Source organism: Clarias gariepinus, chromosome 11, assembly GCF_024256425.1.
Source record: "Clarias gariepinus isolate MV-2021 ecotype Netherlands chromosome 11, CGAR_prim_01v2, whole genome shotgun sequence".
Lineage (NCBI taxonomy): Eukaryota > Metazoa > Chordata > Actinopteri > Siluriformes > Clariidae > Clarias > Clarias gariepinus.
The window spans coordinates 17,742,857-17,756,261 of NC_071110.1; the positions used below are offsets into that span (position 1 = coordinate 17,742,857).

Below are 13,405 nucleotides of genomic sequence, written 5' to 3' on the forward strand. Positions count from 1 at the left end.
TGAAAAAATACAACACAATACAGCTCACCTTTTCCATTTTCAGGCATGTAGGGCTGAAGTGAACAGCGCAGGGTCTGTAAAGCTAAGCCATTGTGGACCATTAGTAATGAACTGCCATTACACTGAGAGGCTCTTAAAGGACTGCATGGACATTGTGCTCGCTCATCTGACTGCTTTAAGCTCTTCACTAAATCAGACATTTCGACTTGTTCACACAGCACACTTTGTACCACACCTAAGGAGAATTTTTTTTTATAGAGATTTAAATGTCATGTTTCAATAGAGTACAATATGTCTTTATCTCCTTTATACTTTATTTACTGTTTAACCAGATAAAAGCTATATTAATATACTGTGGCCTAATGTTGTCATTTATACAGTATGTGCTTATTATACAAGCTAGTGGATGTAGAACCTTTAAGAGGGTTAAAAATTATCCACACTCATGGTTATATTAAAACTTCTGTTAGCCGCATGTCATATCGGGGGTTTTCGTTCATGTATACTGTCTCCCCAGTCACTGCTGTGCAGGTATGATTAGTATTTTGTATTCTGAGGGTGTACCTAGTGACGAAACAACTCATGGAAAAGCATAAACAGAAGTGTTCGGATATCTGCAAACAAAATTTGGACAGATAACTCTAAAGCAGGTGAAAGTTCCTTAAAGAGAATCGTTAGATATGTATTCATCACTACAAGCCTCAGAGTAAAAGGCAGAGGATGAAATTGAAACATAGTTAATTGTGAGTAAAGATCAACCATTGGCTGGAAAATTGATACTTGCAGTTTTTTGGGATTTTCAAGGGCCAGTATTGGAACATTATCAGGAAGAAAATTTAACAATCAACATTACAGTGAGACGATTATTAAAGAGCTGAACCATACATTTCGGATTGAATGCATAGGACTGTTATCCAAGCATGTCTTGCATGACAATGCACATCCGCACACTTCTGCCCACGCTTTCAACACTCTGTAAAAACTTTGTTTTGAGTGTTAAAGCATCCCCCCCACTGTCTAAATAAATTTATCTGTGATTTGGCAGTTTCTATAGACAGAATTAATTTTGCTGCTACTGTCATGAGTTACTTCTACTACTATTACTACATTACTGGTAAATGTTAGCAAGCCTGTTCAAGAAGCATCAATGTAAGCCCAAGCCATGATGCTACCTTCACCTTTCTGGACAGTGGACTTTGTATGACCTTTTCATAAGCAGATCCTTTCTTCACACTTTGTCTTCCCATTATTTTTTTTTAGGATTTATTACTGGTTCCACAACTGTTGAGGCTAATGTCTGTTTTCCTTTTCAAATTCCAATCTGTTATTCGAATTTTCTTTTATTTCATACTCAAGATGGCTTTAACTCTCACAATAGAAAAGCAAACAGAACCAGACCAAACACCACTCAACTTTTTTGGGGAGGTCACCTAAAGTAAAAGCGACTGGAAATCGCTCAGAACAATTGTTTCCCTAAAGGACAAATCATATCTGCATCTGTTCTGATGAAAAAACCCAAAATCATTTTACATGCTTTTAGTTTCGGCATATACCAAAATGACAAAAAATCAGAGGCTGCCATTAGCCGTAATTAATATTTTTAAATATATATTTTTCTGTATATCTAGACATTTGGACCACCCTTTTTAAAAGTCTTTTACCAACAGTGGATTGTAATACTGTCCTGTGGAATTTGTTGGTGGTGTCACTAACTGATTGGGTTTTTCTTCATAGCCTTATAATGTTTCTGTTGTTTTCCTTGGGCAGCTCATTTGATGTCTGGTTATTGGTACACCAGTGCTTTCTTTTTTCTTGCCATTTCAAATTGTTGAATGGCTATATTGGATCCGATTAATTTTTACACAACTAGAGAGTTTCAAAATGACTCGCTATTCTCCCATAGACAGGTCACTAACCTTTATGTTGGTTTAGCCTGTTCAACAACAAATTGACTCTTCATAGGTGACACCCAGGAAATCAAGAGTAGACATTCAAGGCCATTAACTATTTAAATACTCACTGACTTGGGCAGCAAGGTCATCCCTGCATGGCATTGAGCAAATGATTTAGTTGCAACAAAAATGACAACTACATTAATAGTAAATTAGACATTCAGCAACAGTAAGGAGCTCCATTTGGCATAAACCACAGTAAAGTCCTTTCATACATGGTGAGCCACTGGAAAACTGAATTCTGATCTCTGTAAATGTGACCAGATAAAAGGTAAACAAGAAGAGTAACATTTAAACATATATGTTTCTGTACAACACTGTTACCACGATAATTTATTTAAAGTGGTATTAGACCTTAGACCTTTTCTTACCTCTCTGAGTAACACTTAAGACATAATGCACTTCTCCTCTTTCATGAGGAGAACAGTTCTCCGCATTTGATACAGACAAATGTCTCTGACTTTTTCTGCTCTGCATTTCTGGAGTGACAGTTGCAAACCTCACTGCAGATTGACCCTCAGCAGTTTTCTCACTATAGTCATTTGCTGTGGGTTCATCATAGCTCCTGCAATTTTTTCTTGCTCTCCTTGTAGTTCTCCTCACTGTCAGCGCTGTACTCTTTGCCTTACCATTACCATACTGCATACAGTAAAAAGAGGTCTGTATGGTCTTCGAGCTGCTTTGACATTCAGAATCCGCTGTACTTTCTGCTTTCAACACCATTGCTTCTTGGGCCTTCGTGGTAATTTCATCCCTGCTTTGAGCTCTGATGTCCTGAACCAAGGGTAAAAATGGAGTCTGGGTTGAAGTTTTTAAAGATTCTCGAGCTGTCTGACTACTCCCTTGCTCTCTAGCTTTGCAAATTGTCTCTTTCTTCCTCTCCAAAGGACTGTGACCTACCAAACCACATAGAGCTGGTAAGAACCTCATGCAAAAAAGTACAGTCATCTCAATTCCCAGTATTTAGGAAATGCTCCCAAAAGGACAAAATGTCAGAATCTATTTAACTTTAAATAAGCAGTGGAAAAACCCACATTTTACAGTATAAAAGCTTAATATTAAGCTGTACTTTACATGACCTAAAATTGAGCCAAAATGAATTTTCAACCAGAAACCTATGTTAAGATATCAATAAACTGTACCATTGTGTTATTCACTAGTAATTAGTCAGATCCATAAGTATTTGGATAATAACATATTTTTACACATAAATCTAAAATACAAAATAATGTTTTTCTTCTGTACACCACCACATTAGGAATTAAAACAAATTAGGAATGCTTGCAAATGAAGAATGTTCATCAGCGAGTTGTCCAATAATTTTTTAACCTATAAAAAAGAGGGATTGTCAAATTAATGGCTGAAATTTAATATGCAATATTTTTTAACCCTTAAACTAAAGCAAAACCTACAATTTAATCACACCTTAATCGCTCCATTCCTGTCAAATCCAATATAGTGGTGTATAATTACAAACACATGAAAATGTCACTGTCCAAATACTTGACCTGACTGCAGTGGTGTCTAAAGTATTCACATTCATTACTTGAGTAGAAGTATAGATGCTAGGGTTTAAAAAGACTGAAGTATCAACTCAAGCTTTTTACTCAAGCAAAAGTGTAAAAGTACTGGTTTAAAAATTACTTAAAGTATAAAAGTAACGTGAGGGGGGAAAAGCATTAAGGATAAAAGTTTAGGCTGTGCCACGGGCCTATATACTGCACTAACATCTCATAAAAATAAAAATGTTTTTTTTTTTTTTTTTTTTTTGTATTTTTTAACGGCCATGGTGATTTGGGATACTGTAGAATGCATTTTAGTACAATGCAAATACATTAAATACCCATATATGTGTATTACTGAGCGTTAACATGTTCTATGGAGAGGAAGATATGATAATTAGGTGCCTATAAGTAATTTAATGGTGCAAACTTCAGAGGCATGTCATCGGTAACCTTTATTGGAATGTAAATGTACATTCAAGCTTAGCTGCTGAAATCTGTGAGGGCAACATACAATAAAAATAGTGTACCCAGGGCAGGCTTAGTAACAATTACCCTTGTATGGTTGTCTACAATAAACATTAGTGCTGTATATATATATATATATATCATTCCTGTTACCTTCCTCGCTGGTGCTTGGTTGTGACATTTCGCTCAAATCTTGAGTCTCTATCACGGACATCTTCATCTACTTATCACATCCTTATCAACCGAAAATGCTATTTTATTCAAACGTCCTTGCTGTAGTGTGTGACGTGACGTCATGTGCAGGTGCAATGGATCGCGTACCAACCAATAGGGTGTCGGAATGGTATATTTATGCTTTTCATCCAACCACAATCAAATTCGCTCCATCCACATGGCGCGATTTATCCAGATGTTTTTTTTTATGTTTGTTTTTTGAATGACAAGCTGAAACAAAATAGGAGTAATGAGGCTATTTTTAAAATGTAAGAATAAGAATAAGTACAGATAATTGCATGAAAATGTAAGGAGTAGAAGTAAAAAGACGGCTGAAAAATAATTACTCCAGTAAAGTATAGATACCCTAAATTTCTACTTAAGTTAGGTAACGAAGTATTTGTACTTCGTTACTTGACACCTCTGCCTGACTGTATGCTGGACTTTACTTTAACTTTTAGTCAGGGATAAAAATTTAAAAGGATGACATTAAATCTGTCAAAAAGATAAAGTGTTATAAAATAAATACAAATCTCATACACTACCAGTTTTTGTAATTTGAACACACCTAATTCCAGGTGCTGTTAATTGGTGATTTTGAGTCTGGCAACTACAGCAGAGGTAAGTTTGGTCTTGCTTTGCTGGGATAGGCTTCATGAGAACCAGTTTCAGCATGATGTTTGACGAGTTTTGAAAATGCACTTGACAATATTGTTCTTACAAGGACTATATTAGAACAACTGGCCTTTGTGTCTTAAAATAACAATTGACTTTTTGTCAATAGTTTTTCTTCAATTTCCTAATGTCATCCCAAAGTTTTGAAAAAAACCATTATTGTTCTCAAATGTAGAAAATAAACCAAAAGTCGTGTTCAAACTTTTGAAAGGTACTCCAAAAATCATTAAAAAACATTTACTATAGCACTTTGATTCTCTTGAGCTTCAATGTGTTGATTTCAAAATTAGCATAACACGTGATGACTCCAATTACTGCAATTAATTATTTCAGGAATAGATATATTTTCTAACTGTGGTACAGTTCAGTCATGTGGTAGGTCTTTCATGGATACACACAGCTTATAAGAATATCCCGAACAGCCAATTACCACATTACGCCCTTGCACAAGATTGCATTGATACTAATGGAACATTCGCCATTCCCGCAATATAATTACAATCACTTGGCACAGCACAAATAAAGAGGAATGAGCTTTAATTGAAAGGCTTTCCCTCCCAGTTCCTCTATAACTCCCACATTAACGACATCGCTGCAGAAAGCTGTCTAATGAGACAATTCTTGTCAGACTAACAGCATTTTATTTGACCAAGACATCATCTCTGCCGGAAATAAAGAGTTTGTCAGACAAAATAACACTATAATGAGTCAGAACAGGGGCTCTGAAAATGCTAATGTTGCTCAATGATTTATTGCTAGGAAAAAAGTTATCATAAAAGGTTTTATTTTTGTTTATTAAAATTAAATCATCTACTGCCATTAAAAAAAGAGGGGAAATAATCCTTATACCCTCCCCCATACCTTGCATATTTAAATCCACTTCCCAACAAAGGCAAAGAGACTCTAGTGCTGAGAACAAGTGCTTTAAAGCGATTCACATCAGGGCAAAGGTGAAGTTACTGTTCACCAATTTCTATCACTAAAAAGCCTCCAACCACAAATTATATGAGAGAACATGTACGTATTAAAATCCACTATAAAATTTAATTCAATGTGAAAAAACCTTTCCAGGGAAAAAGGCATCTGTTTAGAGATTTTACACCATTATATCCACCACGGCAGAAAGGGAACACAATTGAAATTTTATTGTATATTAATATTCAGTACATCATTTTTTTTTCTGTGGTTATTTATCGTCCTTGATTGCGTTCCTCGCTAGCTATACAAAATTTACCTTATTTTTATTCAAAGGACAGTCTAAATTTCGCTGGCTTGTAACATCAGTGTAAAAGTGTCACCTATGAAAAATAAACTATGTAAGAACCCTCTCAGCTTATCTTTGTTCCATTCTCAGACACTGTAGATTCACCCCTCAAACCCACCCTCACCCTCAAATACCAATGTCAATTATAACTGAAATATATATTTATTTTCGTCGATACAGCTTTATAGTTATTTATAATTTTTAATTTAGAATGTTTTTCAGTCATTGACTGCAACAAGCTCCCCTAAATCTGAATCTAGATGAATTTACCTGTTTCTCTGCCTGATGTTTTCCGCCTAGACCTGGACAGCCTACGTAATTTGCTGCTGCTGCTAATGTGCGCTTGCTGTGTAACCCCTTCCTCACTGCAAATACTGCTGCTTGTCCCTGACTGATCTTCTATGTTCTCAGACCCACCACAGTCTCTTTTAGGAAAAACAGCAGCTCCTTTAACATCACTAAAGCCAGAAATGTTGTTCATTTGGTCCTTCTTGGACATGATCAACCCCTCAGATTGTCTCTCATTTGTCTGTTCGATGAGGGAAGGAAGCTCATCCATCTGAAGAGAAGTTTCCTCTGTAGCTGCTGTAACTGATTCCTCAGCTTCCTCTATAGTTCCCGCAGGTGGCTCCTCATCATCTCCTTCAAACAGCTCTGGGGTATAAAAGATACTCTGGTCCTGCTCTTCACCATCATCAGGTCCTGCTACACTCATGTCCTGATTAGAATTACAGTATGTGGGTACATTAACAGGAGACAGAGCTGGTGGCTGAAGAGGTGGATCAGGTGACGTTTCATCAAATGCGTTTTCAGGAACAACACCAGGCTGAACTTTCACTACCTGATCAGGTGCGGGAACTGTGTTCTTATTAATAGCTGCAGAATTTACACACTGGTCCAGGTCCCTCTTTGAGTCTTTAGACTGGAAGATGGGTGTCCTGAATCGAGAACTGACTGGCGTGGAGGTATACAGGGTGTGTCTAGTTTGTGGATTTGGGATAATTTTAGGCACATTACACTGAAGAATTAGTGATTCTGATTGATGCTGAGAAGGCTTCTGGTCACCTAAACAAAAATATAGACAAAATAAGTCACCTCTCGCAAAAAAGCCAACTCTGGAAAATGCACACAAAAGATCTAGTTATTTATTTCTTAGCAACTAAAAAATTATGTATATGTCAAGAACTATACATTTTAACGTATACAAATGTAACAATGTCACCACATGAATACAGATGTGAATGGCTTTTGGCCACATAAAACGCATTAATACAAAAAAAGCCAAAAAAGGTGTCCAAAATTTGTATAAAGCTTTTTTTTTTTTTTTTATAAGGCAATTTAATCAGCATGGTATGGTATTACAATCCATTGAGAATGAGGAACATACTGTTTATTGAAAATAAGGAAAAAAGAAAAATCCCAGCAAACTAAACTCTGCATAACTCTACAGTTCTCCTAAATGGACAATACACGCCACTTCATCTAATAGTTAAGGGTGATTCCATCTCAAATCAACCAGTGGTTTCCACCACATGATCACAGATTTTGCTGATTTTTTCACCAATTGTTGATATTGCCATGAAAATAAAAACCCCCAATTTTTTTTTTTTAACTCCCACTCGTTAAAAAATGGCAGCCATCTCAATTTTTGGCCTCAAAGTGCTTTTAGACATGCCACGCCCCTTTTTGAAATCCTCTTTTCCTTGATAACTCGCTTGCTTTATGTCATATGGAGATGAAACTAGGTATATTTATGTAAGTTTTTATGTAGATTCAGATTCTGCAATCGGAATTTGGCCATCTGCTGTGGTTATGGAGATATTTCTGAAAAACCGTTTTTTGGGGGTACCCCTTTTCGACCCCCCAGAACCCAAGGTCTGTACGTATATATGTTACTCAAAAAAATAGGGGTTACTTCACATCCCCTTATCTTGAAAATAAATAAAAACCAGGGGTGTGTTATGCCCTGTTTTATAGAAATCATCAAAAATTAATTGTCCAGGTTTTGCAACATTAAATGATTTGACACACAGAAATGTACTGCAATATCTGTAGAATACTTAATGCATACTCATAAAATCTGCTCCTTTCAAAGTAAAAGTTACCTCAAATTCTTCTGTAATGCATGTCTAGTCAAAGACTGATAATGACTTTATTCATCTCTCTACACTAAAAGGACTAATCACAGTTTTTTTTTCATCACCCTGGGTATCTGATTCTGAAAGAACAAAGCCCACAAAAAAGAGTTCATGGAATAAGACCAAAAGGTACATGTACATGTACGAGACCTGTCAAGTTGCAGTGACACAAATAATATCAACTAGGAAAGGCATGCACTTTGTAGCTACCAAAGTCATTTTGATAGGAAATGCCTCCACAAATTTGTAAAAAAAAAATTATAATTCTTGTACTGGCTGGCTGCACCATCTGAGAAGTAATGCACATGATTTAAATTTGGTAGAAGAACTTTCAGTGGATTCATGAGAACCTTAATAAACTTGTGAACAACAATAGCATTGTGTTACCTTTCATTACTGACGACACAAAAACTTTTGCAACTTAGTGAACCATCATTTTCACTACCACCCCTATAGTAAACCACGAAAGGATGCAAAATCACCTGGGATGTATCCCAATGAAAACCTTGAACAGCATCCTGACAAATAAAAAATAACATTCAGCAAAATCCATGAGGATAACAGCCTCCTTTCCAATGGGAAGTTTCTTTTTCAGTTCTTTCAAATAAGCAGCTTGGGCCTTGGCTGTATAGTGATGAGCTGTGCGGGGGTCACATTTTTCACAAAGCCTCATAATGAAATCTACTGCTTGAACTGAACAGTGTCATCTGGGTCCAAATCAGCATTTTCAAATATACCATCAAGATTAGGGCTGGGCCATATCATACCTTCCACGGTAATACCGGTACAATGTTAGGCAATGATAAGAAAATGAAATATCGCGATAGAATATGGGTAAAACACGCATGTGCAGTGCCTTTGTTTCCAAACGCTTATGGCGGAAAAAGCTTGGCGGCGGCGGAGAATAAGAAAGGCGAAAGCGGATCGTTGAATGAAACAGATGAACCAGAAGAACCAGAATTGGTTTGTAAAAATGGTGCAACTTCAGTGGTATGGAATTTGCATTTGCACTGTTAAAATTTTATATAGCTTTAATGCACATACAAACAGCTGCTTTGTCTCGTGTCAATCATATCGTCAGTTATATCATTATCGCAAATATTTAAATATATATCGTGATAAATATTTTTGCCCATATTGCCCTGCCCTAATCAAGATAATCAGATAGTTTTGATTTAGAGGGGGCACTGCTCACACCTGTGCAACATATAGTCACGAGAATCCAAAGAACAGACAAGCTTTGCCATCAGGTCTTTGTAATCAGATTGTGATTAAGATAACAAACTACATTGGAAAGCTAATATATTAGTTAGTTAATAAATTAACATAAATAAAACACACTCACCTGCTTTTGTTTTTCTGCATCTAATTAGCACCAAGAAAAAGATGATGCAATCACCAAGTTCCTTAAGTGCGAGGTCACTCATGGAGTTGGTAGGAGATAATTCAACTTTCTGATCAGTATGAACCTGAATGGTTCAGTTACAGGATACTGTTTGACAGTGATACATGTATCTTACATGTACCACCATAAAATAACACATTTACTGGTAGATAAGGCCTATTGTGTACATCCATGTACATTCTCTGTATATAAAATGTGTATCAAATCGTAAAACATTTGCAAAACCTGGACAATTAATTTTTGATGATTTCTATAAAACAGGGCATAACACACCCCTGTTTTTTATTTATTTTCAAGATAAGGTGATGTGAAGTAACCCCTATTTTTTTGAGTAACATATATACATACAGACCTTGGGTTCTGGGGGGTCGAAAAGGGGTACCCCCAAAAAACGTTTTTTCAGAAATATCTCCATAACCACAGCAGATAACCAAATTCCGATTGCAGAATCTGAATCTACATAAAAACTTACATAAATAAACCCAGTTTCATCTCCATATGACATAAAGCAAGCAAGTTATCAAGGAAAAGAGGATTTCAAAAAGGGGCGTGGCATGTCTAAAAGCACTTTGAGGCCAAAAATTGAGATGGCTGCCATTTTTTAACGAGTGGGAGTTGGGACAAAAAAATTGGGGTTTTTTATTTTCATGGCAAGATCAACAATTGGTGAAAAAATCAGCAAAATCTGAGAGGTGATGGTGGAAAATTTCTCTTTCATTGGTTGATTTGAGATGGAATTACTCTTAAACATAATAAATGAAAATAAAGATGCCAAAGTAGTATACAAATATTTTAACTCACAATGAGAGAATAACACAGCCAAAACACGAACATAGTGTAATGCATCTTAAAAGAGCAGGGGTACACAGTACATTATTTTTACATAGCTACCCTTCCCCAGCAATGTTTCCCTTTGTATAAATTAATACTTTAACCTGGAAAACTAGCTGGCCATACATTATCTAATGTTAGCTGCATTAAATAACATTTAATTTGGTTGTTCGGGACAATAAAAGCCTGGGGCTGGGCAACTGACTGGAGTTTTCAACTTGCCTTTGTCTATTATAAGTGGACTTCAAATACAAATATATACAAATAAATACAAATATACAAGTTTTCTAAACAATTCAAACAAGTGTATGATAATTCTTGTCTGGAGTAAACACACAATCTATAGGTATGGTGGAAAGAGCTTATGGTAAAGAAATTTTTTTTTTTTTTCATTTGATAAGAATAAGCCAATGTAGATTCGAGTGAGATCATGTACCTGCTTCTGAGGGGTGAGTGACAGAAGTAATAGTAATTTGACTCTCAGAGCTCGGACACTGTTGTAGTTTTGGAAGCTCGGGAGGGGAATGTAGAGCAGATGACTGACTTCCGGGAGACTCTGGATTAGTCTGAGCAAGCTCCTCAGTGTGGCTTTCTACCTCTCCCTGTTGGCTCTGGGAGAAAGACACCAAAGACTGCATGGCGCTACTAAAGCTGTCGTGATGCTTCACCAGCTGACGAACCCACTTGGACAGGCCTAGGATGAGCATGTGGAAAGAGAGTGTTACAATAACCACATCCATGGCTCTTTATTTCCATGACCTTTTCACCATTTGATCATCTACATGTATAAACTTTCATGCGGTAGGTGTTTTCAGTTCTATTTTGACCACCATTGTGCAAAGTATAGTGGAGGTTTTCATGTAATCAATACTTCTGAGTCCACCACTACATGTAAAAGAGCAGGGGCCTTATGTACACATTATTTGGCAACTGTTCATATTTTGTACCTCATTGTAAAAGACCACTATCACCATCTAGTGTTTGCAGACATGCAACTACACATCACTGAATGCCTATCGTCTCACTGTTGTGTTGCTGTAGACATTCAACTACCACCAGTGAGAGGATAGGCCTTCAGTAAAAAAAAATAAAAAATCCACTCTTAACATAGATGACACCAGAATAAGCATTTCTCATTAGTTTACCTGTAATATACTTGTTGGGGTTGGCTCTAAAACGGTCATCCACTAAAATAAGTGCACCCCAGTCATTTCTATGGCGAATACACCTATGCAGAATAAATGGATTATACTTTTAATGGGGGAAAAATCCTTCCTTTATATATTTATTTTCAATCTTTAAACTGCAAATTAAATAGATAAATTAATAAACATTCAAAACATTGACTAAATGTAGACAGCATTCTAATAAGCACAATATCATATTCTAACTTTCATATTATATAGTCTATGTAACATAATTACAATAGGTGTGATGCAATTATAAAACTTTTGGTAGTATTAATATTTAGGTCAAGTATCACTTATCAAATCTCACCACACCTTCCCAAAGCTTGATTTAGGGCCCGGTATGCCTGGATCTCATACCATCGGCCTCCAGGAAGAAGGCCTCTGGATTTACAGTGCTGGTCGTTGTATTTCATCTTCAGTTCAACCTGTAACCGAGAAGATAACAACTGACCAAAGAGCACTTAAATTAGTGATCAAATTAAACCTTACCTATGATAAAAACTGTAATACTAAGATGGATAATTCTTTAGCATAAGACTAAATACCTAACCCTTGAAGAGCACTTGAGTTAGCACCTATATTAAACTAATCATTGAAGCTCTGAACAAGGGCATGCACTTTACATGCTGTAAACTTACATGTAATTCATAACTGAGTAAATATAAAAAAAGCATAGAAAGAATATACTACAATAATTCAGAGCAGCTGCCTAATCAAATTAAGACCCAAGTGCTAAACCGCACCCTAAACAAGTGAGAAGAGCCTAACCATCTCATAAAGATGGCAATCAGGGCTTGAAAAGCTTTCATTACCCTCTGTCCACAATCAGCACATTGTTTGATTTTGGGTAAGGAAATAGGGCATGGGACTGGAATAAATGGGCCAATGAATCACATGAGCCTTGTCATACGATTGGTTATGGTGCCATGATACTGTCCATCAATTTTCACCTAGCGACTTTAGTGCTAACCTTTTAAAAACTGACAAGTGAAAAGTTCAGCTCCCACTGAGTAAGACAGGTTGGCAAGTGTTCCTAACTGCTTGTGACAGGTATCATGTGTTCAGAGGCACCAGTCTAGAGCAAAAAGGCCACCACCAGGGCAGGTACAGTAGAAGATGTTTGCAGCAACCATCAATAAGTTTTCTTAGCAAAACTATGCAAAAGAAAAGATTGATATTTTGTAAATATGATTTCAAACATACTGAGTAATAATAAGTTTTTACTTTTATGTTGTAAAATATATTTTTATGATTTTATTATGAGAACATGACAATATTTTAATATTTACTTTGGTCAATATTTGCACGTAAAATATATTTCATATTAACATTGTTTTGTTCAAGAAAACCGGGGAAAAAATTATAATTTTAAAGTCTTCAAATGTGGATTTTGTGTTTAAGGATTCTGTGATATTTTGCCATACTGCTCAACCCTAACGTCTACATCCACAGTCATTCTTTGAAGGCTGGTATGAGATATGATGCTGATCATCAGCCAACACGACTGAATGATAATCTGGTCATCAAAGGTAAAGGTCACTAGCTCAAGGCTGCAGATGTCATCTAATTCCCATCAGGGTCTATTTCAGCATCTTAGCCTTTACCTCACTGCACTACATTCATAGTCAATTCGATTTGACAGGCCACATATGTGAAAAAGCCAGTTCTAGCTGTGGGCAAAAACTTCTAAATGTGCAAGAAACCACAAGCTGGAAGGGATTTGTTAAATGTCAAGATGGGATGGTCTTCTTCACCTTTACCTGTTCA

At 36.3% G+C, this 13,405-nt stretch overlaps 1 protein-coding gene across 1 annotated transcript in view; it reads right to left on the reverse strand.

Moving 5' to 3' along the window:
* Positions 1–5,931: 5,931 nt before the first annotated feature.
* The window catches only part of brip1 (BRCA1 interacting helicase 1), a 41,300-nt gene continuing 33,826 nt past the window's right edge, over positions 5,932–13,405 (reverse strand). The window contains exons 18-21 of the mRNA XM_053507426.1: positions 11,951–12,063; positions 11,594–11,676; positions 10,885–11,142; positions 5,932–7,139 (exon numbers count right to left, since the gene is read on the reverse strand). Coding sequence (XP_053363401.1) covers positions 6,331–7,139; positions 10,885–11,142; positions 11,594–11,676; positions 11,951–12,063 — 1,263 coding nt within the window. The 3' untranslated portion in view covers positions 5,932–6,330. The remainder of the gene's footprint in view (positions 7,140–10,884; positions 11,143–11,593; positions 11,677–11,950; positions 12,064–13,405) is intronic.